The sequence below is a fragment of the Erythranthe guttata genome, chromosome 8, assembly GCF_056151865.1.
Source record: "Erythranthe guttata isolate IM_541 chromosome 8, IM_541, whole genome shotgun sequence".
Lineage (NCBI taxonomy): Eukaryota > Viridiplantae > Streptophyta > Magnoliopsida > Lamiales > Phrymaceae > Erythranthe > Erythranthe guttata.
In genome coordinates this window covers 19,280,001-19,302,040 of record NC_142540.1, presented here as the reverse complement: position 1 = coordinate 19,302,040, position 22,040 = coordinate 19,280,001, and the positions used below count along the sequence as shown (strand labels likewise).

Here is a 22,040-nt window from a genome sequence, read left to right as displayed (position 1 = left end):
CCACCTTATACTCCTGGTATAAAGCTGAGTTTTCTTATCTACAAACAACATTTTAATGGCTTCCACTGTACAATTTCTCCATCCTATAAACCTCATCATACCTCACCCAAATCAAACCCCACTTAATAATCAATCATTACGCGTTATTACTAATCACCGCATTTTACGCCTAAGCCACTTCACACTCAAATGCACCTCCAGTGCCACTAAACCCGAACCCGAGTTTCCAAATCCAGGCCCGAAAATCACAGCCGTCCCGGAAAACTTCCCCATCGAAAGACGGAGAAAATCCGAGATAATCCGCGACAGAAAATCAAGAACGGGCCTCGTAAAGCCCGAACCTCCAAATTTAGAGATAGGGTGGAAGAGAACAAAGCCTATTCCATTGGAGCAGCCGAAAGGGTACGTGATTATGGATTTCTTGGAGAAGCTGGTGGAGCTGATGGAGAGGGAGTTTGGCTCGGCTGAGCTGCTGGCTAAAGCCGGAGAAATCGTGGCTGAGAGAGCCAGAGAGGAAGCTGAAGTGCTGAGAGAGGAAGGGAAAGTTGACGACAGAATGGTGACGGAATTGTCGAGAGTTTTGAAGCTGATGGAAATGGATTTGGCTATGGTTAAAGCTGCTGTTAAAGAGGAGACTTTGAGTGAGAGGCTGAAACAGGCTAAGGTCAGATGCAGACAGGCAATTCTTGTTGCTAGTTCGTTTTAAACGGAGTGTTGGAAATCGGAACTTTCAAAATTCGAAATGAAAAATCTGTTCCAAAATCAAAAAAGAAATTGGATCGAAATTTGCGAATTCGGAAAATTTTGTTGCGATTTCCGCCCCTGCCATCATATTCATTACCAGATTGAAGACGAAAGGGAGAATTCTTGAAATAAATAATTTTCATTAAAGATGAATAAATATCTAGGTTACATGTTTAAAGTACACCAAGATATTTGTTTTTTCTTTCACTACTTAGTTTTTGCTTCTACCACATCTAATAGCCCCACGGTTGATTCGAATTCCTTCTTTTTCTTCTTCTTCTTCTTTCGTTTTTTCTCGAGCGATGCGGATCTGATGAATGTTTCTTCGCATGCTTTGATGACACAACGCACATGTGGATCATCTTGCCGAATCTTATTTAGTATTTTTGCTGCAGATTTTCTGTCTCCTGCAGCCAAAAGAGCCTGATACATCCTGCACACATTTAACCAGTTCAACCAAAATTCAAAACGAAAAACGAAAAAAGAAAACACGAAATCACGGCCAATTAGTTCAACGCATCAGAACCATACCAATCACTATGTATCTCCGATCAATTATTTGATTCAATTTTTTTTTTTTTGGTGGGTGGGGGGGGATGTCATGGCCTCGATTTTTGTTAAATCATGGTGATAGTAGAAGAGGACACTTATTAGTACTACAGTAGGCTCGACTTAACGAAACCTTATCCTTAAAATAACTACCATGGCAAATGAAACTGGATAGTAATAAAACAAAGAAGCCAAGAAGTACAATACCTTACAAAACTTAAAACATTGTATGGAAGGCCAGCAGTCTCGTATTCTTCCCAAATCACAATGGCAGTCTTTGCATCCTTTGCATAAACGCAAGCACTGAGGAGAAAATCAAGACTTTTACGTGAAGGGCGAACACCAATTTCTTCCTTGACAGCTTGAAGCAAATCGAGACCAAATTGCATGTCTGTTGACTCTTTCTCCGCAAATATACAAAATACCTGGTCCGCAATAAAGCTAACAAGAATTAGATCACATGCAATTGAGTTGCAGAGAGTTTATTGCAGAATCAAGAAAGGGATATGATAGTGTCCGGAAATTAGTTAACTTTACATATAAGGATGTTGTATTTATTATAATTTGTTGTTTAGTTGATTAGGGTATCAACTTGATGGATTTTTTTTTTCATGAAAACCCTTCGTTTTATTTTTGTTACTTTTTCTTTTATTTTACTTGTCCTACGTCGAAATTACCAGAAATCAAGCAAGAGTTACGACATGCATAGTTCTAAACGTTCCGTCTTCCCAAATTGAAGGGGACAAACAAGGAACAGTACCTCATCGAACAGCACTTCCAGGGCAATTTCAGCATGGTTGAACTTATCCTTTAGTTGCTTGAGTAAATCGACCGCGGATCTAAAACAAATAAAATATACTATGATAAAGCATATTAAGGAAGAAAAAAAAAGTACTAATCAAATAAGTAATCAAACATTGGCAAACCTTAAATTCTCATGTCGAACACAGTGAGATATGATCCTGAAGCAGGCATCGGTCCAATAACGTGAGTCACTCAATTCCTCGAGTAACTGAAGCGATCGGTCAATTTCTCCTTCAGATTGAAAATGTTCCTGCCAGTAAAAAGACGTGTTAAAAATTATTAGCTGATCGAAAATGTCGCCGATAGTCTCAAAGAGGCACCACTAAGCCACTAACTCACAATAAGACATCTAATGGCTTTGGGATCTAGACCGCATTCGGCTTTCTTGATCTCTTCGTAAATCTTAAGGGCTCCAGATAACTGCCCATTTGAAGCAAGAGCTGCAACCAGCACACTCTTGATTTCATTTAAGTTCTTTACTGGTATTCTTTCGTCCAAGACCACCTGCACAAAAATCAATAATTTATAAGGATAGGAGTAGCTGAAGTAAAGACTGGAAAAAGACGAAGACCCACCTTTTCAGCCTTTTCAAATTGCCCAAGGGATGCATATGCGTTTATAAGTGCCATGAAAACCTGCTTCGTGGGTGCAACTCCTGATTCACCCATGTCTTCATAAAACTAGCATATCCCAACATAGCAACAATCAGAATGAAACTCGAGTAGAAATGAAGTTGTAAATCATGCAAATAGCAACGCAACATAAAATATTTTTTTACCAATGATTCAAAGAAGACCTTGTTCTCACTCGAGGATAAAAATGTAGACAGAACAAAAGCGAAGTCAAATGAGAGTTTTAGGGACCAAGTCCTTGAGTGTTTTAGGAAACTATTCAGCACTTTGAATCTAAACACACTGACCGAGTACTGGGTACAGCTTGCTCCACAACACACTTAAGAGTTCTGTCTCAGGTAAACGCTCAATATAGGAAAATTCTATCCATGACATAGGAACAAAATGTAAATGCCGACTTCGGGAGAAGTACCAAGCATTTAATTTCAAACTCCAATTTTAAGCTTCATCCATCCAAACCAATATTTACATTAAACGAAAACCAATATGATGTGAATAGTAGTAAAGAGTGTCTATCAACAAGACGTCTAAATGTGCATTACAACTCAAGTTACGATGGACAACCTTTATCATATCCTTCTCGCAATGGCTGTTGGCTATGAGATAGCTGTAGGTCACAGAATCAGGTTTTACATCTGCATCTTCCATTTGTTTGAGAACATCCATAGCTCTATATTTGTTTTTCTGAAAGAATCAGTAACAGAGAGTCGGTCAATAACAGAACACATAATTAGAAGCTGGAGCCAGCATTAACAGTTCCCTATGTCATATATAAGCCACCATAAAGTATTTTTGTTTCCCATTCTTGAGAAAATCAGAGGCATAGAATAAGAAATTTCGGAGCATTCAAGGACTTAAATCACCTCACGAAAATATCCGGACAGGATAATGTTGAACAAGCTTGTTGATGGTTTCAAGCCTTTTTTTTGGAGATCGTTGATCAATTCATATGCTCCTTCAAACTGCATTCAAACGAAACAATAAAAAACGCAGGAGCTGTTAACATTAAGCTTTGATTCACCATTAACCCTCATTAGGAGAGTTGGTACCTAGCTTGATCCTTAGGTCAAGTTCTAGGGTTCGTATCCTGCTTCTCCCATACTTTCCTATTTATAACAGGATTTAAATTTAATTTAAAAAAGTTAAGAGACTTACGTCTTTCATTTTCACATGTAGTATTATCATCTTCTTGAAGGTCTCGACTTTTGGTTTCAGATTGTGGTGAGATATTCTCGAATTGATCTGATTGACCTGGAGTTGAGAGAAATCATAACAATGTCATCCGAAAATTAATGTTCTGGCTAAACAACTGAAATCCCATGAGATAACATGAAACAAATTTCAACTTAAGAAAATCGTATCGTGAGAAAGGAAAATATTCTCGATTAATGGTAAAGTAACAAAATATTCACTGAATGAACCAATATGCAGATCTCCTGGTAACTATTTGACTATCACTCCTGGCAAAGAAAACCCTGCGCTTAGCAAAATAGTATTGAATAAACAATTTAGCTAAGGCAAGACTAGATGTGATCATTTTGATGCTTTCACACAAGCAAGCTATAGAGAATTTATTCACATTTGTTGAGGCAACTAGTCCAAATCTCCATGAAAATTATACCCACTGGTCTCTGTTTGGATGATTTTAAGTTGAGGGATTTGTGCTTTAACTCAAATCAGTTACTTTTCTTCAAACACCAGCTAGTAGCCTAGTACAAGATTCTGCAGTCCACAATACATGCAGGTTGACTGTAAAAACAAAGGCAACACTTCAACCATGTTCACTTATCTCAGATTGGCAATCATAAATGACAGATGAATTTATCTTTACCCCTAGCACAAGAGAAAATGAATTTCTGGATGATTCACTAATCGAAGCCTTCTCTAAATTGTATTGGAAAGTGAAAAATGAAGCAGAACCAAGAATTACAGATAGAGAAAGAAAGTCGGCGTACCAGATTAAACTCGTAGCTCTGATCACAAGCATCTAATATTAAATGAAACGTCTCCAATGATAAAGTGATACCAAATTTAAACGCCTCGTCGACTACATTGAGTGCATCGTGTACCTAAAGAATATTTAGTAAGGTATGATATTGTGCATTAATAAAAAGTCCAACAACGAGCAACGTTGGGGTCAGCTTGGGAGTTCCTTTATTTATAGGAAAACATATTAACTGAATAATTTGGTAAATTGCACTTACCTTGAGGGATTCGCAACAAAAGCTAACGAGTTTCTCATATTGTGCAGAAGTGGGCAACACTTCGAACTTGGAATGTAATGTTTGAAATTTCAAGATTACATCTTCAACCTTTTCTCATCCAACAGAAGGCAAGTAACATGGGCAAACAAAGAGGAAATATCAATTAGGAAATAGAGTATTCTGAGGCAAGAATAGAATCTAAATACCATGGCAAATTTAAAATCTTTTAGCTATATCAAGTATGTAGTCAGTTCAGCGTTTCAACAAATAAAGACCAAAATGAGAATATAATCTGTCCCCGCCATGAAATATTATGAATTAATCATGAAGATACAAGCATATTCACCAATCTACTGCTACAACTAGAGAATTTTTCACATAAGTAAAGTCGTTCTGCTCTTCGTTCACGTGAAAAGGGGAAGCATATATGCAATTGGTACATGATCTAAGTTATATAAGTGCTCTAGACTTCTAGTTGAATAACATAGAATGTTCTTTGAAGTTTGTCCTCCAGACAGTTAAACTGCAGTAGCCAAGAACCATGACAACAGTACAATAAATAATATATTGTGATCTGAAAAACTTCAGCACATTTATGCTTCACAAAAGAGTCCAGTGCTGTAAGCAGAACTACCTCAAAAAATACAGACATAAGGACTTTTCCAGTAGCATACATGAGAAGTTCCTCACCGCTAAATTTGGTATGCTAATTGCATACTCGTAGATGAAATTTGAGATGTTATCAGCTCCAATATCTGCACATGGCCAAAATCAGCAGTGCACATTAGAGATATTTCAGCGGAGATCGGTAGCCTAACAGGCGATCTCAAGCCCCACAACACTTTATTAATGAATTGGTTGTAGAGTTTTTGTCTTTTCAAAACCCAAGAACAGTATACTAACCAGTTTTTTTCAGTGCCAGCAGATATCTCTCTGTGAAAGGTTCTAGCAAAAGCTTCCCCAAATATCTGAAGACACCCTCTAAAGACGCAACTGATGTAAATTTAGTTATATCCAGAGTTCTCAAAACGATCATAAACTCTTCTTTGCGGCCACTTTCACACAATGCCATTAATATACATTCTGCAACATAATTGCAACATTAGATTAGAAACAACTATATATCAATATAAGTCATGAGTAAGAACAGTTATCAAACAAATGGATATACGATACACCAGATCTTACAGCTGTTTCCACCATATATTAATTGGGGTTTTCAAATCTAAATTAAAAAAATGACACTTGTCAACCTAAGAAACTTAAAATGGCTTCAAGGAAAGACAACATACACGGCAAGCCCCCAGAATTACCAAACAAACTGGGGTGAAACTTAAAGATTTCTGTTATGAAACCCCATCAACAAAGTAAAAAATCAACAAAAGATTGATTCATTTAAACAAAGGACAAGATCAGTAATTATGTACAGATAGTAGTCGGGCACATATTCACAGCTGACGGGCTACAGAAATATGTTAATGATAAGCTGTAATTAATATTTTAAAGGAAACTCAACTACTGTTAACAAGTTCGCCTTCTCCAATGTAGAGTTAACTGGATGGTTGGTCAAATACAATTTAAATACTGATTTACCTTAAAAAACTATGCACCCTTTCTGTGTTAGTATGACAATGTAGATAATTGAATTGTCCTGCACTATAAAGGGAACATATTTATCCCGAGATAGAACTATAGTAAACAGTTGTCTACAAAGACATATAGCATCATCTCAGATTAACATGTCCAGTCTACCCAGTTTTCCCGATTGACAATATGCAGCCCCCATGACAACTAGAAGTCACTGAATTGAGCTAAATAGGAAACACAAATAGCAAAGAATGAAAATAAACTAAATTATATAGCTTGTGAATCATAAAACCAAGACATAAACCTAATAGCTAGATCCAAACGGAAAAAAAAAATATATCAAAAAGCAATACCTTGAAAATGAGATTTATCTTCAGCATCATCAGCCACAGCAGAAAGGCAAAGTTCTTGAATTTTAACTTCGTTGTTGACTCTTATCCACAGTAGCATTTCGTAATAAGCTAAGCGTGGAAGTGAATCAGAATTGTCGGCTTTGATTATCTCATGGAAGAAAAAGAACTCTTCCACCATACCAAAATCAATTAGATACATCAGAAACTGCCCATATGTTTCTTCCTCGATTTTAAAACCTTTTTCCCTTAACGATATAAAAATTTGGTAGGCCCTATATATCTGCTCCGTCGAAACATCTTCATCTGTCGTACCCCTTGCCTTCTTTATGCAAATACTAATTAAGGAATTATATTCCTTCAACCCAGTTTCTTGTCCCAATTTACCAAATACTTCAACGGCAGCATCTGGTCCCAGCTTATCGGCACACACATTCACCATGCGGCCAAAACGATTAGTTTGTGTGCTCTTAAAAACCCACTTTTGCTTCCTATCTCGTGAGAATTCTTTCCTCCACTCTGCTATACTGTTGTTTGTCATTTTTTCCAACCATGGCATGTCTAAAACATTTCCAATAACTTTAGTATCTCCTCTCTCTTCATCATCCCAAGGCAAGTCCATCTCATCTGCAGTTCAAGTTAGCCACAAGATCATGAAATGATCATATTCGTTATTATAGATAGTATTCGAATTCAATTCGAAAGGACAGAAAATATACAGTTCGACCGATAAAAACACATTTCCATATTTTCAGACAAAATTGATCCATAAGTTGAGAAGAATGAAGAACACAATCACAATCTCATAATTTACATTTGCATATCCAGAACCGGCATTCACGGAATACAACGTACCGTACAATAAACTGGATGCATGGGTCAACATTTGCTCTGCCGAATTATCTATGAAAAAAAGAAAGAACAACAAACACAAATAAAAAAGGACAACCAGTAAGCATACAAATTGAAATAACACCGAGCAAAATTCTTCAATTCTATGGGAAAATACGGTAATTAACCAATTGTACCGTCGTCATCGGAATCAACGCCGTCCGTGCAGATAGCATGGAGAGAGGGTTTATGAGGACTGGAGATAGTCGAAGAAGACGGCGGCGGCGCCTTGAAGGTCTTGAGAAGGTGTTTGGCATTTTTGTTAACCGCGGCGGAGGGTTTGATGGCGGACACATACTGTTTTAGGTCGGCGTCGGCTGATGAGGGGGGAAAATCCTTCTTCTTCGAAACAGCGGCGGCGGCGGCGGCGGCGGAGGAGGAGGAGGAGGAGCGCTTCTTCCTGGCGGCGGAGGTAACGGAGCGTTGAGAGGTGAGTCTAGCGGCGGAGCGGAAGAGAGAGACTAGGTTTCGGGCCGTTGAAGGGGGCATAAGGACACGTGGCAGGGCGTCGGAGAGAAATGGCGGGCAGGGCGGGCGGGTAAACGGGTTGAGAAATATTTTAATCGGGTTTTGGATCTTCTGTTTCCCTCTCTTTCTTCTATGATTCTTTTTTGTCGAACAAGAAACCATCGGGTAATTTGATGGACCGGATTGGCCGGTCGGACCGGTGACCCGTTTTTGTGATTGGAAATAAAGCTGTTTTGGGAAAGGCATTTGGGCAGAAGCCCTTTTTAGTAAAAGTCCTCTGATTTTTTAATGTTCAAAAAACAAAATTATTATCTAATTTTAATTTATGATTTATTATTTGTTAAATATATAATTATTAAAGTCCCGTTTAATATTATTATCACAATTCACAACTACACATATTTACCACCCAAAAAAACGTTACTGCTTATAAAGACGTGGTCGGATCGAACACAATTTCAATAATATTTATTTATTTACTGCACGATTTTGAGGAATTGTACAGTGGGATATTGTGACCCGACAATTTAGCTTGTTGGTAGAGATATGTTTGTTCACACACATTCAATTGTTAGAGATCGAATTTGTTTGGGCACTTCCTAACCCAAACTAGGACATCTGTATTCATAAACAATCGAATACGTATTTGAAAAGGGTAAAAACAGAATAGATGTCCCATTTTCCTCGAAGGAGTTTTCGATAGCGCTGTTGATTGCGCAACGATGTTGTATGCATGATGGTGTTTTAGTATATATATATCTCATCGGATGTAACATCTATAAGATGTATAATTGACCGGTCAACGTCAGCCAAAATACCACAAGAAATGTGAAGACAAAGTTAAAATTAAGAAAAAAGATTCCATCAGAATCACTAATAATTTGCTGATTATCATCTTCTATTTGGGCACAAATATTTGGACAATAGCTTCGAAAGAAACTGTTCTCATTTTTATTTTTTATTTTTTGGTTATGCAAAAAAGGATCAAACCTCAAAAAAACATTTAAAAACACAATCATGGGGGTCATGGCCCCCATTCAGTATTTTATATAGAAATTTATTTTCGAGTACTGTAGAGCACTTTTAATGTATTTTTAGCCCCGCGATTTCGAAATCTTGGCTCCGCCACAGATTAAGACAACCTAAGACATAGTAACAATGCAAATGCCGAACAAAGCTGCTCTCTCTCTCTCTCTCTCTCTCTCTCTCTCTCTCTCTCTCTCTCTCTCTCTCTCTCTCTCTCTCTCTCTCTCTCTATATATATATATATATATATATATATATATATATATATATATATAAAACAGTTGGAATTGTTCAAACAAAGAAGCAACAACAGCTAGTGATAACAAACACAGCCGGCTGGTAATACTCAAAACATTGGATCCCTTTCTTGATATATAACAATTGCAGAACTAAGATCCGACAAAATCAATAAACTTCTATATAAAACATCGAACCAGAGTTAGTTGCATATACCCATTCCCACCTTCAAGAAGTAGTCGAAAAAATCCCTCTTGAGAGGGGCAAAATGGGCAACAAAGATGGCATTTTTCGATACGCCGATAGAACAGACAAGTTGCTTATGTTTTTCGGGACTTTGGGTAGCATCGGAGATGGATTGCAAATCCCTCTAATGATGTTTGTCCTAAGTGGTGTGATAAACGAGTATGGAGACCTTAACACAAAAGTCTCGATGAGTACGGTCAACACGGTAAAAATGATAACTACTATACGCAATAATATGTCCGGTTTCGATGATTTTTATTTATTTTTTTCGTTTTTCGTGTGACAGTATGCGCTTAAACTACTCTACGTTGCAATTCTAGTGGGACTGTCTGCTTTTATCGGTACGTGACGTAAAATATATGAGATTGTTAAAAAGTAAATAGAAAAGGATGGAACTATTTTTCGTATACCTGATTTCGAGAGGCGAAAATTTGATTCGTGTGGTTTTACAGAAGGATTGTGTTGGGCAAGAACAGCAGAGAGACAGAGTTCTAGGATGAGATTGGAGTACCTTAAATCTGTCCTTAAACAAGAAGTGGGATTCTTCGACTCTCAGACAGCAGATTCTTCGACTACGTATCAGATTGTGTCGACAATATCGTCGGATTCCAGCACAATCCAAGTCACCATAGGAGAGAAGGTATTTTATTATTTACTCCCACGAGCCAGTTTCCAAAATTTCCGATTTTACGGTTTTTTTTTTCTTTTTCGAAAGTATATGATCCTAGTTGGAGTTATTATATAAAATTTTCGGAAATTCCAATTCCGATCCATCTTTAATTTTAGGAAAATAATTCAATTTTTTTACATTATATATCATACACAAGCTGATAAATTGGCTTTTAAACTCATATTCGAGGTTATTTTAAATATATTTAAACTACATCCCCCCACCCCAAAGAAAACGAAAAATATTTCAAGATTCCGAGATCCCCGAAGCTTTTCAAATCGAAATTGATTTTAGATTCTAAATTTTTTGGATCTGGAACTGAAATTTCATGTTTCAATTCCAGATCAATATTTCATATCCTATCCATCCGATTTCCACCCCTAAAAAGAATGCAACGAACAATAAACATTTATTTCTAAATTCACGCAATGATAAGAAAATTTCATGTCCATATTTATGAATTACGAACAATATATATATATATTTCGACCACCCCAAAGAAAACGAAAAATATTTCAAGATTCCAAGATCCCCGAAACTTTTCAAATCGAAATTGATTTTAAATTCTAAAATTGAGTTGAAATTCATGTTTCAATTCCAGATCAACATTTCATATCCTATCCATCCGATTTCCACCCCTAAAAAGAATGCAATGAACAATAAACATTTAATTCTAAATTCACACGATGATAAGAAAATTTCATGTCTATATTTATGAATTACGAGCAATTTATGTAAATATATTTCGACAGATACCTGACTGCGTCGCCTACATGTCATCCTTCTTCTTCTGCCTCGTATTCGCATTTTCGCTATCATGGAAGCTCACTTTGGCCGCCATACCCTTCACGCTGATGTTCATCGTACCGGCACTTGCATTCGGCAAAATGATGATGGATGTGGCAATTAAGACAATCGAGTCTTACGCAGTCGCAGGTGGAATAGCAGAACAGGCTGTTTCCTCAATCAGGACGGTGTACTCGTATGTTGCTGAAAATCAGACATACGAAAATTTCAGCAGAGCCCTTCAGACAACAATGGAGCTCGGGATAAGACAAGGTTTTGCACGAGGTTTGATGATGGGGAGTATGGGAGTTATTTATGTCAGCTGGGGTTTTCAGGCTTTTGTGGGTTCGCTTCTTGTTAGTAAACATGGAGAAAAAGGTGGCGATGTGTTTGTGGCTGGATTCAATGTGCTCATGGGAGGATTGTAAGTTCTTTATTCCGTCTATTCGGAAAATTCCCAAATTTTTTTGGAAGTGAAAAACTAATTCCAATTCATTTCCAAAACAAAATCGAAAAATTGGATTTCAGAAATTGGATTTCGGAAATTGGAATGGAAAAACTTGTCCAAAATCAGAAATTTTCGGTTCGGAATTGCCGTTATTCGAAATTTCTAATTTTTAAGTTGCTTACGATTTAAAAAAATCAAAATTTTCGATAATATTTTCAGAAAATCAGAAATTGGTGGAAAAACTTGTTCCAAAATCGGAATTTTTTGGATCGAAATCAGCGGGATTCAGGATTTCTAATTGTTTATATTAATATTAAATACTTGATAATATTAATATTACAATTGTAATTTCGAAAAACAAAATCAGATTTTTGGAAATATTTTTGGAAATTAAAATCTGATTGGAAATTTGAATCTAATATATGTATTCCAATTCCGTCCCAAAAAAGATCGAAAAAAATCGGAAATCGGCACTTTCAGAATTCGGAATGAAAAATATTATTCCAAAATTGGAAATATTCGGATTATATGAATTCCAATCCTGTCCCTACAAAAAATCGAAAAAATCGGAAATTGGAACTTTCGGGATTCAGAATGAAAAATACTGTTCCAAAATCGGAATATTCTGATCAGAATCAGCAAAATTCCGATCCAATTTCCACCCCTATTCTCAACACATATTGTACTAGGGGTGTGAACGGGCCGAGCTCGCCTGTTTTGGCAGGCTCGAGTTCATTTTGTCGAGCTCGAGCTCGAAAAACTCGAGGTCGAGTTCGAGCTTTTTCGAGCCGGCTCATCGAGCTCACGAGCGGCTCAGCTCGTTTACCACCCCTATATTGTACTGAAAACACACACACACACACACACACACACACACTCTCTGTCTGAAATCTTATGTCCGGAAAAACTTACTGTTTTTCGTCTTTGCAGAAATATTTTGACTGCTCTCCCGAATCTAACAGCAATCACCGAAGCGAAATCAGCTGCAGTTCGGATAACAGAGATGATCGATCGTAAACCAGCCATCGATTCCGACGATAGAAAAGGAAAAGCTCTATCGCACGTGAGAGGCGAAATTCAATTCAAAGGTGTTTACTTCAACTACCCTTCAAGACCCGATACGCCAATCCTACAAGGATTGGATCTCACGGTGCCAGCTGGCAGAACCGTGGGCCTCGTTGGAGGCAGCGGGTCCGGAAAATCCACAATTGTTTCGTTGCTTCAAAGATTCTACGACCCTATAGAAGGCGAAATTTTACTCGACGGTTACAAAATAAATAGGCTCCATCTCAAGTGGTTAAGATCACAAATGGGATTGGTTAATCAAGAACCGGTCCTCTTTGCAACGTCTATTAAAGAAAATATATTGTTTGGGAAGGAAGGGGCTTCGATGGAGGATGTGGAGAAAGCAGCTAAGGCAGCAAATGCACATGATTTCATTGTTAAACTAACGGATGCATACGAAACTCAAGTAAGATTTCCTTTTAATTCATCGGAATCTGTATTTAAGAGTTTATTGCATTTAGTACCCCCTGTGTTATACCGAATTGCTAAAAAACTCCCCTTATTGGAACTTTTAGCGCACAACCCCCTAAATGGTGCGCCTTTAGAGGGTAATTTGCTACTCCCTCCGTTTCACAATAAGTTTCTTTTAAGGTAAACGCACACGGATTAAGAAACCTAACAAATAACCTCCTTTTTAATGGAAAAGACCTAATTGCCCCTCACAAACTTTGAAAAAAAGATAAATTAGTGGAACGAATTAACGAAATGATATAGAGCAAAATTGGTAAAAGAATGATTAATTTTGTCTGGAAACTCGAAAGTGACACTTAATATCGCCAAAGCGACACTTAATTTGAAACGGAGGGAGTAACAAAATTATGGGGGGGTTTTACTAATAATTATTACACTGAGAGTTTTTTAGCAATTTAGACTAGAATAGAGGGGTGTTGAATGCAATAAACACATATCTTTAATAACTTTATGATTTTATAGATACACTAACCTGTGAAATTCGGAAAAAAATCTCAAGGTTGGACAATTCGGAGTTCAATTATCCGGGGGGCAAAAGCAGCGAATAGCCATAGCGAGAGCTCTGATAAGGGATCCGAAGATATTGCTACTCGACGAAGCCACGAGCGCACTCGATACAGAATCCGAGCGAGTAGTACAGAAGGCTATAGACGAGGCTTCCAAGGGAAGAACCACCATTGTCATAGCCCACCGCCTCTCCACCATCAAAACGGCTAACCTGATCGTAGTCCTCAAATCTGGTCAAGTGGTCGAATCGGGCTCGCACGACGAGCTCATGCAAATCAACGGTGGAGATTACCTCAAAATGGTCGAGCTCCAACAATCATCAGCACCACCGCAGAGTAACGGAAACTCAACCAATACCACTCCTAGGAATAACGGAAGAAATCAACATAGGATGTCAAGCCCACGAACGCCAGCTCTGCACCCTTTCAGCCCAGCATTTTCAAGGAGTGGGCCCTTTTCAGCTCCTTACTCAATTCAATACGAGCCTACATATGAAAGTGACGATGAAGATACAGTAAATAAACAAAATTACGAGGCTCCATCACAATGGCGGTTGCTCAAAATGAACAAACCCGAGCATGGGAGAGCTTTACTTGGATGCTTAGGTGCAATAGGCTCGGGAGCCGTTCAACCAATCAACGCCTACTGCGTGGGGGCACTAATATCGGTCTACTTCAGAACGGATACATCTTCGATTCCATCGCACGCCAGAGGATATTCTCTTGTATTCGTCGGCCTAGGAGTATTCAACTTCTTCACCAACCTTCTCCAGCACTACAGTTTCGCGATCATGGGAGAGAGACTAACCAAAAGGGTCCGGGAGATGCTTCTTCAGAAAATAATGACCTTCGAGATCGGATGGTTCGATCAAGACTCAAACACGAGTGCAGCAATTTCTGCACGGCTGTCAACGGAGGCAAATATGGTTCGATCACTCGTCGGGGACCGCATGTCCCTCTTGGCTCAGGCGATTTTCGGAGCCACGTTCGCGTACGTGCTAGGACTCTATTTATCGTGGAAGCTAGCTCTCGTGATGATGGCGGCTCAGCCTTTACTCATCGGGAGCTTCTACATGAGGAGCGTTTTGATCAAGAGCATGTCTGCAAAAGCCCAACAAGCACAAAAGGAAGGAAGCCAACTCGCAAGTGAAGCAGTGATCAACCACAGAACCATCACAGCCTTTTCTTCTCAAAAACGGATCGTGGGCCTTTTTAGAGACACGTTAGAAGGGCCGAGGAAAGAGAGCATTCGACAGTCTTGGTTTGCGGGGGCCGGTTTATTCAGCTCGCAATTTCTCGCGGCAGCTTCAACTTCTCTAGCTTACTGGTACGGTGGAAAGCTGTTATCACAGGGGAAGATATCCCCCGAAAATCTTTTCCAAGCATTTCTGGCACTTCTATTCACCGCATACACCATTGCTGAAGCTGGGAGTATGACCAACGACATATCCAGAGGAAGCAGCGCCGTCGGATCGGTTTTCTCGATCCTCGATCGGACTAGCGAGATCGATCCGGAGGTCTCGTGGCGAAACGGCGAAATTAGGAGAGGTGTTAGGGGCAGAGTTGAACTGAAAAACGTGGTTTTCGCCTATCCGTCGAGGCCAGAGCAGATGATCTTGAAAGGGCTCAGCCTGAAAATTTCTGCGGGGACAACTGTGGCTTTAGTGGGGCAGAGCGGCTCCGGAAAATCGACAATCGTTTCTCTTATCGAGAGATTTTACGATCCGATCAATGGGTCGGTGCTCATTGATGAGAAGGATGTTAGAGATTACAACTTGAGAGCATTGAGATCACACATTGGCTTAGTCAGCCAAGAGCCTACCCTCTTTGCAGGAACCATCTATGAAAACATTGCCTACGGGAGAAAGGATGCCAGAGAATCCGAGATACGAAAAGCTGCAATTCTCGCAAATGCACATGAATTTATAAGGTACGGAATAAATATTTCTACAACTCGTTTCCCAATTTTCTTGAAAATCATTACAAGCTAAGAATATATATATGTATGTATTTTACATATATATGGCAGTGGTATGAAAGAAGGATATGAAACTTACTGTGGAGAAAGAGGAGTGCAGCTCTCTGGTGGGCAGAAGCAGAGAATAGCATTAGCTCGAGCCATATTGAAGGACCCTGCGATTCTTCTGCTCGATGAAGCAACCAGTGCTTTAGATAGTGTTTCGGAGAGCTTGGTTCAAGAAGCACTTGAGAAGATGATGGTCGGTCGAACGTGCATCGTTGTGGCTCATCGATTGTCCACTATACAAAAATCGAACGCCATTGCTGTGATTAAAGATGGGAGAGTTGTCGAACAAGGTTCGCATTCTGATCTACTGGCTATGGGGAATCGGAGCACTTACTTTTCGCTGGTTAAATCACAGCACAGGGTGTAGACTGTAAACTGCAAACTTTAGTTATTGATCGAGATTAGGACAAAATCGAAGAGTTTGATATCAACCATGATTTCCAAACTACAGGATAGTACTATGTAAATTGTATCTTTCTTTATGAGTGTAAGATGTGTTTGTGAACCAAGAAGAGTTATATCTGTCACTTTAACTTACATAAATAGTACTACAGAGGGAAAATGAAATCATTTACAGCAAAAATATCATCAAGAAAGTGAAAACATCTACGAAGACCACCCTCACCAAATGGAGCGCCGGATATTGTGGATTGAACTTTAACTCACTCGCCGGGGGAGTTCACCGCCGACAACCAAGCTTCCCCTCTTTTTGTATCAATCTTAGGAGAGGTAGGTGTAATTTACCCAAACAACAAAATATATTTAGGTGTGATTGATGGTGGTTGATCCATTTTATGTATTTAATGTAATTTAAAAAATAAAGTATCATTTCTGTATGATGTGTCCCACTAAAGAGAGAGGATACAACTACTTGAACTTGATACAAAATACACTTGAACTTGAATTTTATAATAAAATTGAGTAAAATACGAGACGTGTATTTAAAAGAGTAGTAAAAACTGAGAAAATCTTACTTATTATAAAAACTGCGCAAATTAATGAGAAGAAAATTATAAGAGGACCTAGGCCGGAAGGTTCAATTTTTACAAGTCTGCAACAAGCTACGCAGTAGTAATTTTTCTCGAAAAATGTTCCACATCAAATTACTGGCTAGAGGTAACTAAACCAGAGGAGAGAGAAATCACAACGACAATAGATTTTATGGACTTAAAAGCAAAGAAAGCACGCTACTCATCATCTTTATAGGGGTACTCCTCAGGTACTTGCTTCAGAAGTTTCACTTGCAACTCAAATACATCGTCCCCTCTAAGCATGTCACGCAGCCATGCCACCTCAGTTTTCATCGACACCTAAATAAAGGGAAGAGAGTATAGTTGTAACTGCATGGACAAACTTCAAGATTTTCACTAGTTCATTTCAAGAAATTATCGAATATTATCAAAAGGCATAGCTTAATTCCTTAAACGGTTAAAAGAGTTAAATAACACTCAGAGCGAAAGGGGTCGTAAGTTCCAGGGAAAAGTTAAAAAAGACAAGCACTTAAAACTACGAGGGTGGGTGTAATTCACTGTAAGATCCTGTAGCTGTAAAGGGTGTTTGAGAAAAAAGAGCTTGTTAGTTTTTCAGCTAATGAAATTAACAGAATTAGGTTAGTATGTATTTGTTTTGTACAACAAACTTCAGAGTTTTGAAGGTAGTTAGACGTAAAGATAACCGTTGTCATCAAAACTAATGGAGCTTATTGGATCTTACACAATATATATACATATATACCAATCTCCGTATCTTAAGGAGCTGATAAACTCGTAAAATCCTATTTTGGAAACAATACATATATCTAAACTTTTCAGCAAATATTCTGAATTATTTTATCTGAATATAAAATGTTTTGACGTTAAAATTGTAGACACGGTGGAGAAACAACTCACAATAATGTGCTCAAGGTTCCTACCACTATCTCAGTCAAACTTCAAAAGATCAAAACCTAGTAGAATTTCCCATCCAAACGCAAACACTACATCGATAAAGTACATGAAGTTTATAGAGGGGAGAAAGCTTACCATCTCAAGAGCTCCTCTAACAACTCCACTTAAAATGTTGCAATAGTGAAGACCTTGACAATTATCGGGAAGCTCAACAAAGTCGACCAAAGGATTATCCTCCAAAATCAGACTGCAGGTTGTCCCTTCACTGTCCCAGTTGGTGACAGATGCAGTTACCCCTAGAAACATTTTGAATCCAACCTGTTCATGCGAATTTAATAATCGATATAACAACCAACATATATTTCAATAACCGGTACACAGAAAAGTAAAGCACCGTGAGTTCACTACGAGAGCTTCAACGAAATTCGTGAGACAATAATTCTGACATTGCAACTCATACGCCGTAGGATGAAATAATATATTTACGAGACTACCAGTTAAATCGGATCATAAATTTACAAAAATCACAAATTCCGGGGTTTTTTTTTCTGACATTGCTACTCATACGCCGTTGTGAGTTTTGCTATAAATTAAAGTAATTTTTAATTCAATATAACAGTTAACTCGCAGTTGAGGGGAAACACTACTAGACTAACAGCCAAATCAGTCGATAAATCTACACACATTTCGTTCTATTTTTTCGACTATCATTTAGCTTTCCCAATTAATCATAGTGGCGATGATGGGAAAAAAAGAAAGAAAATTGATGATACAGAATAACAACACTCCAAACTTCACAAAATTTCAAATTCCTTCTATTTAATACTAAAATCGTTAGCCATGACTGCGAGGAAATAGTACGATTCGATACCTTAGCAATGACTTCAGTTGTTTCTCTGAAATCGACACATCTCGTCACATTCGATTTTGCCAGAAATTCATCAACAAGACGAACACCCATGTTATAACCCCTGCAATTAAACAACACCATCCATTGCTCAGAAAAATTCAGCACCAAACTTAATAATTGTAGTTACTTTATATGAATATTCGAAAATCATTGAAGAGAATAGGAAAAAAAACGAAAAAAAAAATATTACATTTGATCGAGCTGTTTGTTGACCTCCTCCACCTCCTCGAGATCGGTGAGCAGCTGGCGCACGATAGCGCCGTACGTCAAAGTAAACAGCTCTGCATTCTGCTAGGGTATAATCATAAATTTAATTTTGAAACGAATTAATCAGCTTAAATTTTCATGATCAAGTAGAAATTAGAAACAAATCGAGAAAAAAAAAAGAAAAAAAATGAAATAAGAACAGCGGTAATTAGAAAACTTGCCACGCGATCGACGCTGGCGAAAATCGCATCGCCGGACTTGGGAGCGGCGGGAGCCATTGCAGATGGGAAGAGAGAGCTTGGATCTTCGAATTAACAATGTGAGTGAGAGATTTTTCAGCTAAAAAAAATGCAGTTAATTAAAATTAGATTATATTATAAGGGTTAATTCCACTTTGACCCCTCCTAGATAGTGAAATTGCAGACTCATCCCTCTTAGTTAAAAAATTGCTCGTATCCTCCCTGTTAAATGCCTCCGCTTACAATATCTAATATAGCATTTGAAAAGTCATGTTTACCTTCATTTATACAATTTCTTTTAATTAAAAAGTTAGAAAATAGAGAAATTTCAGGCATATTTACAATGACAATTTTATAACGACCAGAGTTTACTATGAAATTGCCATTCTTTAAAAAAAAAATAGATATTATTTCAAGCCACAATCACAGTTTATAAATTTGACACCCTTTATATATTTATTTTACTATTTTGACACCTTTGTAAGAAACAAACTGTAGGGGTATTTCAGTCCGTCAAACAGCCAGAATAGTCAGCTTCGATCAAAAGGGTAAAATAAAAAATTCACTCAGTTATTTTATGACATCATCAATTTCGATTCAAAACTTGGACGAAGAGATCAACGAAGTAAGCAGAAAGATCAGAGAGGTACGGGCATTTTTTTAACTAAGAAGGGGTGAATCTACAATTTCATTATCTAAGAGGGGTCAAGGTGAAATTAACCCTATATTTTATAAAATATCAATCGACTCGCTTGGGCCTTATTTAATATACAATGTAACTGGACTATGTTGAGATGGCACACACTTCTAGGCCTTAAAATGTTGGGCCCATCGGGTCAGGACTGAATATTGCCAGGTTCAAACTTGTAAATAAGATGAAATTCAGGGGCTATCATAGTAATTACGAAAAGTCTACATTTAATAATGATAACAACTCGTGGGTGGAAATCAACGGCTATAAAACAAAGAATGGGAATATCATGCAATTGAATATTGGTGCACCTAAACTTGTTCAACCTACGCAATTATTTCTCTTGGGGACCCCTTCCGCCATATCTCAAACGCTATTGTCGCGCGTGACAACCAACCATGATTTCTTTTGTTAATATGACTATGTAAATGTCATGGTTACGTAATTATAATATCTGAAATGTTAAATGTCGTTTCGATTTAACTAATATCGTTTTGACTTCGAACCTGATTTTGACATATTTCTATTTTGATTTTGGCAAAAGTTGAAACACGAAAACTGTAGTCCTCTGGGTTAGCTTTCTAATCCAACTTAAATCCGCTAGATTGGATGACATGTTACAAAGTTATGCATGAATGAGTGACATTTTGAATTTTAGATACCTCAATACATCAAAGTTGTGGGCAATATCCATTGTTTCATGTATATATTTCTCGCCCGACATCCAATTTTGGTGATTCAAGTTGGATTAGAAAACTAACTCAAAATACTACAAATTCTATTTTAGGGGTTCTGCAAAATTTTGAATTAAAAATGATCAAAATCACGTTTGAAGTCATAACGCTATTATTAAAGTTCGAACGACATTTAACACATCCCTTATAATATCTACTTTTCTAAGATTATTTGTTTTCCTTTTTTTTTTTTTTTTTAATTTTCAATGTATTTGATGCATGTCACTCTAGTTGATAAGCTCAAGAGTCGAGTTAAGGATTTGACCGAAATGCAAAAGCTGTTGCACACGAGTTTTAATTGACCGTACGGGGACTGCATATATTCGCGTTACTTACGAAACACACTTAAAATGCTATGTGAAATGTTGGAGAATCTTCAACGATTACATTGTTCTAACATAAAGACATATATTAATTGTTGATACTGAACTCGATGCTACAAAATAATTAAGTAGTCTAGAATGATGAATTGTTTCAGATGAATGCTTGGGAATGTTTACCAATTTTCTTGGTGTGTAATTTGTTGAAACTCTTTTATACGGAAAGAGTGAAGACTAACTTTGAGCATCTATCACTTAAGTATTCTAATAAGGCCTAAATACATTTGACGAGTTACTCTAACCTGCTGTGAACATCTAAATTCAATAATAATAATTAGCCAAGCACACATTGTCCATCCCATATTCTACATTATTTAATATAGACGTTATTGTTGTATTTTTGGATCACTAGATAAATTTGAATTACCTTTAAGAGATTATAAATTTTAAACTTCAATAACATTATAATAATTACATATTTAACTTCTTACTTTTAAACATTTTAGTAAAACACAAGTGTGTATTTCTTGTTTTAATTAAACTAAATGCTAATCTCATCTTAATTTACTGAGATAGATTAAAGTAGTTTATGTTAAATTTCCCTAATTTTATTGACATATAAAAAAATAAAAATAAAAATAAAAATTGTTTCTCACAATTGGTAGAGCGCGTGGGAGTAGTAGTGGGTCTCCTAATCAACAAAGAAAAGAACAACTTGCCGTTGCCGTATTGTTATCGGTGAGATACACGTCATCCTGACACGTGTCATGACCTGATTCGTCGTTCTTTTCAAGGCGGTATTTCCTAAGGTCGGCATCGCCACTATATAAAGAGGGGTTTCTCGCCTTAGCCTTTCATTCCTTACCAGATACAGATAACAAATCAATCTAAATTTCTCTCATCATCTTCTTCAAAGTTTTCTTCGTCTTAATTTCAAGGTAATTTTAATACGGCGATTTTCTGTTTTCTCCTTTAGATCTGTTGATTGTATGGTAATTGTTCGTGTTAATCTCTTTCGATCTGCGATTCTGTGGTGATTGTTTCTGTTTAATCGCTTTCGGTGTGTGGATTTGGTGAAATCGTAGATATTTCTGTTAATTATTACTGCTGGATCTCTTTCGATGTGTTGATTATGTCGTAATTGTGTAATTTCTGTTAAATCTCTTTCGATCTGTGAAAACTATGGAAATTTATGTTAGCTGTAGCTGAATTGGGGTCGAATTTTACCTTTTTCAGCTGAAATCTGGATGTTGACTTGTTGAATGAGGTTTTTGATTAGGTTTCTGTCTGGTACTGGTAGATCTGTTGTCGATCTGGTTGATTGTTGAACGTGTTCATCATGG

General features: G+C 37.5%; 5 protein-coding genes across 6 annotated transcripts in view; 3 read left to right on the top strand and 2 right to left on the bottom strand.

Annotated features, from left to right (window-relative positions):
• Positions 1 to 55: 55 nt before the first annotated feature.
• Positions 56 to 1,023, top strand: CRR41 (potassium/sodium hyperpolarization-activated cyclic nucleotide-gated channel protein). The gene has a single exon (XM_012986271.2). The coding sequence runs from the start codon at positions 56 to 58 to the stop codon at positions 704 to 706; it is 651 nt and encodes a 216-aa protein (XP_012841725.2). The 3' UTR covers positions 707 to 1,023.
• On the bottom strand, positions 865 to 8,369 carry LOC105962007 (pentatricopeptide repeat-containing protein At4g21880, mitochondrial). The gene is made up of 16 exons (XM_012986269.2): positions 7,899 to 8,369; positions 7,726 to 7,773; positions 6,874 to 7,497; positions 5,837 to 6,016; positions 5,624 to 5,688; positions 4,934 to 5,041; positions 4,685 to 4,798; positions 3,885 to 3,980; positions 3,593 to 3,691; positions 3,294 to 3,413; positions 2,673 to 2,777; positions 2,437 to 2,601; positions 2,220 to 2,347; positions 2,054 to 2,132; positions 1,501 to 1,718; positions 865 to 1,177 (listed from the first exon to the last, which is right to left on the bottom strand). Exons 1-16 carry the CDS (start codon positions 8,248 to 8,250, stop codon positions 952 to 954), a joined length of 2,727 nt encoding a protein of 908 aa, XP_012841723.2. The 5' UTR covers positions 8,251 to 8,369; the 3' UTR covers positions 865 to 951.
• Positions 8,370 to 9,548: 1,179 nt separating this feature from the next.
• On the top strand, positions 9,549 to 16,247 carry LOC105962009 (putative multidrug resistance protein). Its single transcript, XM_012986272.2, has 7 exons — positions 9,549 to 9,943; positions 10,025 to 10,079; positions 10,191 to 10,378; positions 11,161 to 11,618; positions 12,573 to 13,113; positions 13,678 to 15,614; positions 15,714 to 16,247. Exons 1-7 carry the CDS (start codon positions 9,761 to 9,763, stop codon positions 16,075 to 16,077), a joined length of 3,726 nt encoding a protein of 1,241 aa, XP_012841726.1. The 5' UTR covers positions 9,549 to 9,760; the 3' UTR covers positions 16,078 to 16,247.
• Positions 16,248 to 16,670: 423 nt separating this feature from the next.
• LOC105962010 (uncharacterized) lies at positions 16,671 to 19,176 on the bottom strand. 2 transcript variants are annotated; one of them, XM_012986273.2, is made up of 5 exons: positions 18,935 to 19,176; positions 18,697 to 18,794; positions 18,468 to 18,567; positions 17,732 to 17,914; positions 16,671 to 17,020 (listed from the first exon to the last, which is right to left on the bottom strand). In XM_012986273.2, the coding sequence occupies exons 1-5, from the start codon at positions 18,989 to 18,991 to the stop codon at positions 16,898 to 16,900; spliced, it is 561 nt and encodes a 186-aa protein (XP_012841727.1). In that variant the 5' UTR covers positions 18,992 to 19,176; the 3' UTR covers positions 16,671 to 16,897. The 2 variants fall into 2 exon arrangements, with proteins under 2 accessions (XP_012841727.1, XP_088678359.1); XM_088822233.1 differs by having other exon boundaries at positions 18,697 to 18,797; positions 18,938 to 19,070.
• Positions 19,177 to 21,491: 2,315 nt separating this feature from the next.
• The window catches only part of LOC105962012 (polyubiquitin), a 2,572-nt gene continuing 2,023 nt past the window's right edge, over positions 21,492 to 22,040 (top strand). The window contains exon 1 of the mRNA XM_088822232.1: positions 21,492 to 21,635. The gene's annotated coding sequence lies outside the window, so the exon portion shown is untranslated. The remainder of the gene's footprint in view (positions 21,636 to 22,040) is intronic.

What these genes read in the sequence shown, in the direction of transcription:
- CRR41 (XM_012986271.2), top strand. Translation starts at nt 56, where the DNA reads ATGGCTTCCACTGTACAATTTCTCCATCCTATAAACCTCATCATACCT.
- LOC105962007 (XM_012986269.2), bottom strand. Translation starts at nt 8,250, where the DNA reads ATGCCCCCTTCAACGGCCCGAAACCTAGTCTCTCTCTTCCGCTCCGCC. An exon ending in GCTGGCACTGAAAAAAACTG is followed by an intron (nt 5,689 to 5,836) that starts GTTAGTATACTG and finishes GGCCATGTGCAG; the next exon opens with ATATTGGAGCTGATAACATC. An exon ending in TTTGTTGCGAATCCCTCAAG is followed by an intron (nt 4,799 to 4,933) that starts GTAAGTGCAATT and finishes AATATTCTTTAG; the next exon opens with GTACACGATGCACTCAATGT.
- LOC105962009 (XM_012986272.2), top strand. Translation starts at nt 9,761, where the DNA reads ATGGGCAACAAAGATGGCATTTTTCGATACGCCGATAGAACAGACAAG. An exon ending in CGATGAGTACGGTCAACACG is followed by an intron (nt 9,944 to 10,024) that starts GTAAAAATGATA and finishes TTCGTGTGACAG; the next exon opens with TATGCGCTTAAACTACTCTA. An exon ending in AATGCACATGAATTTATAAG is followed by an intron (nt 15,615 to 15,713) that starts GTACGGAATAAA and finishes TATATATGGCAG; the next exon opens with TGGTATGAAAGAAGGATATG.
- LOC105962010 (XM_012986273.2), bottom strand. Translation starts at nt 18,991, where the DNA reads ATGGCTCCCGCCGCTCCCAAGTCCGGCGATGCGATTTTCGCCAGCGTC. An exon ending in TCGCCAGCGTCGATCGCGTG is followed by an intron (nt 18,795 to 18,934) that starts GCAAGTTTTCTA and finishes ATACCCTAGCAG; the next exon opens with AATGCAGAGCTGTTTACTTT. An exon ending in AACAAACAGCTCGATCAAAT is followed by an intron (nt 18,568 to 18,696) that starts GTAATATTTTTT and finishes GTTTAATTGCAG; the next exon opens with GGGTTATAACATGGGTGTTC.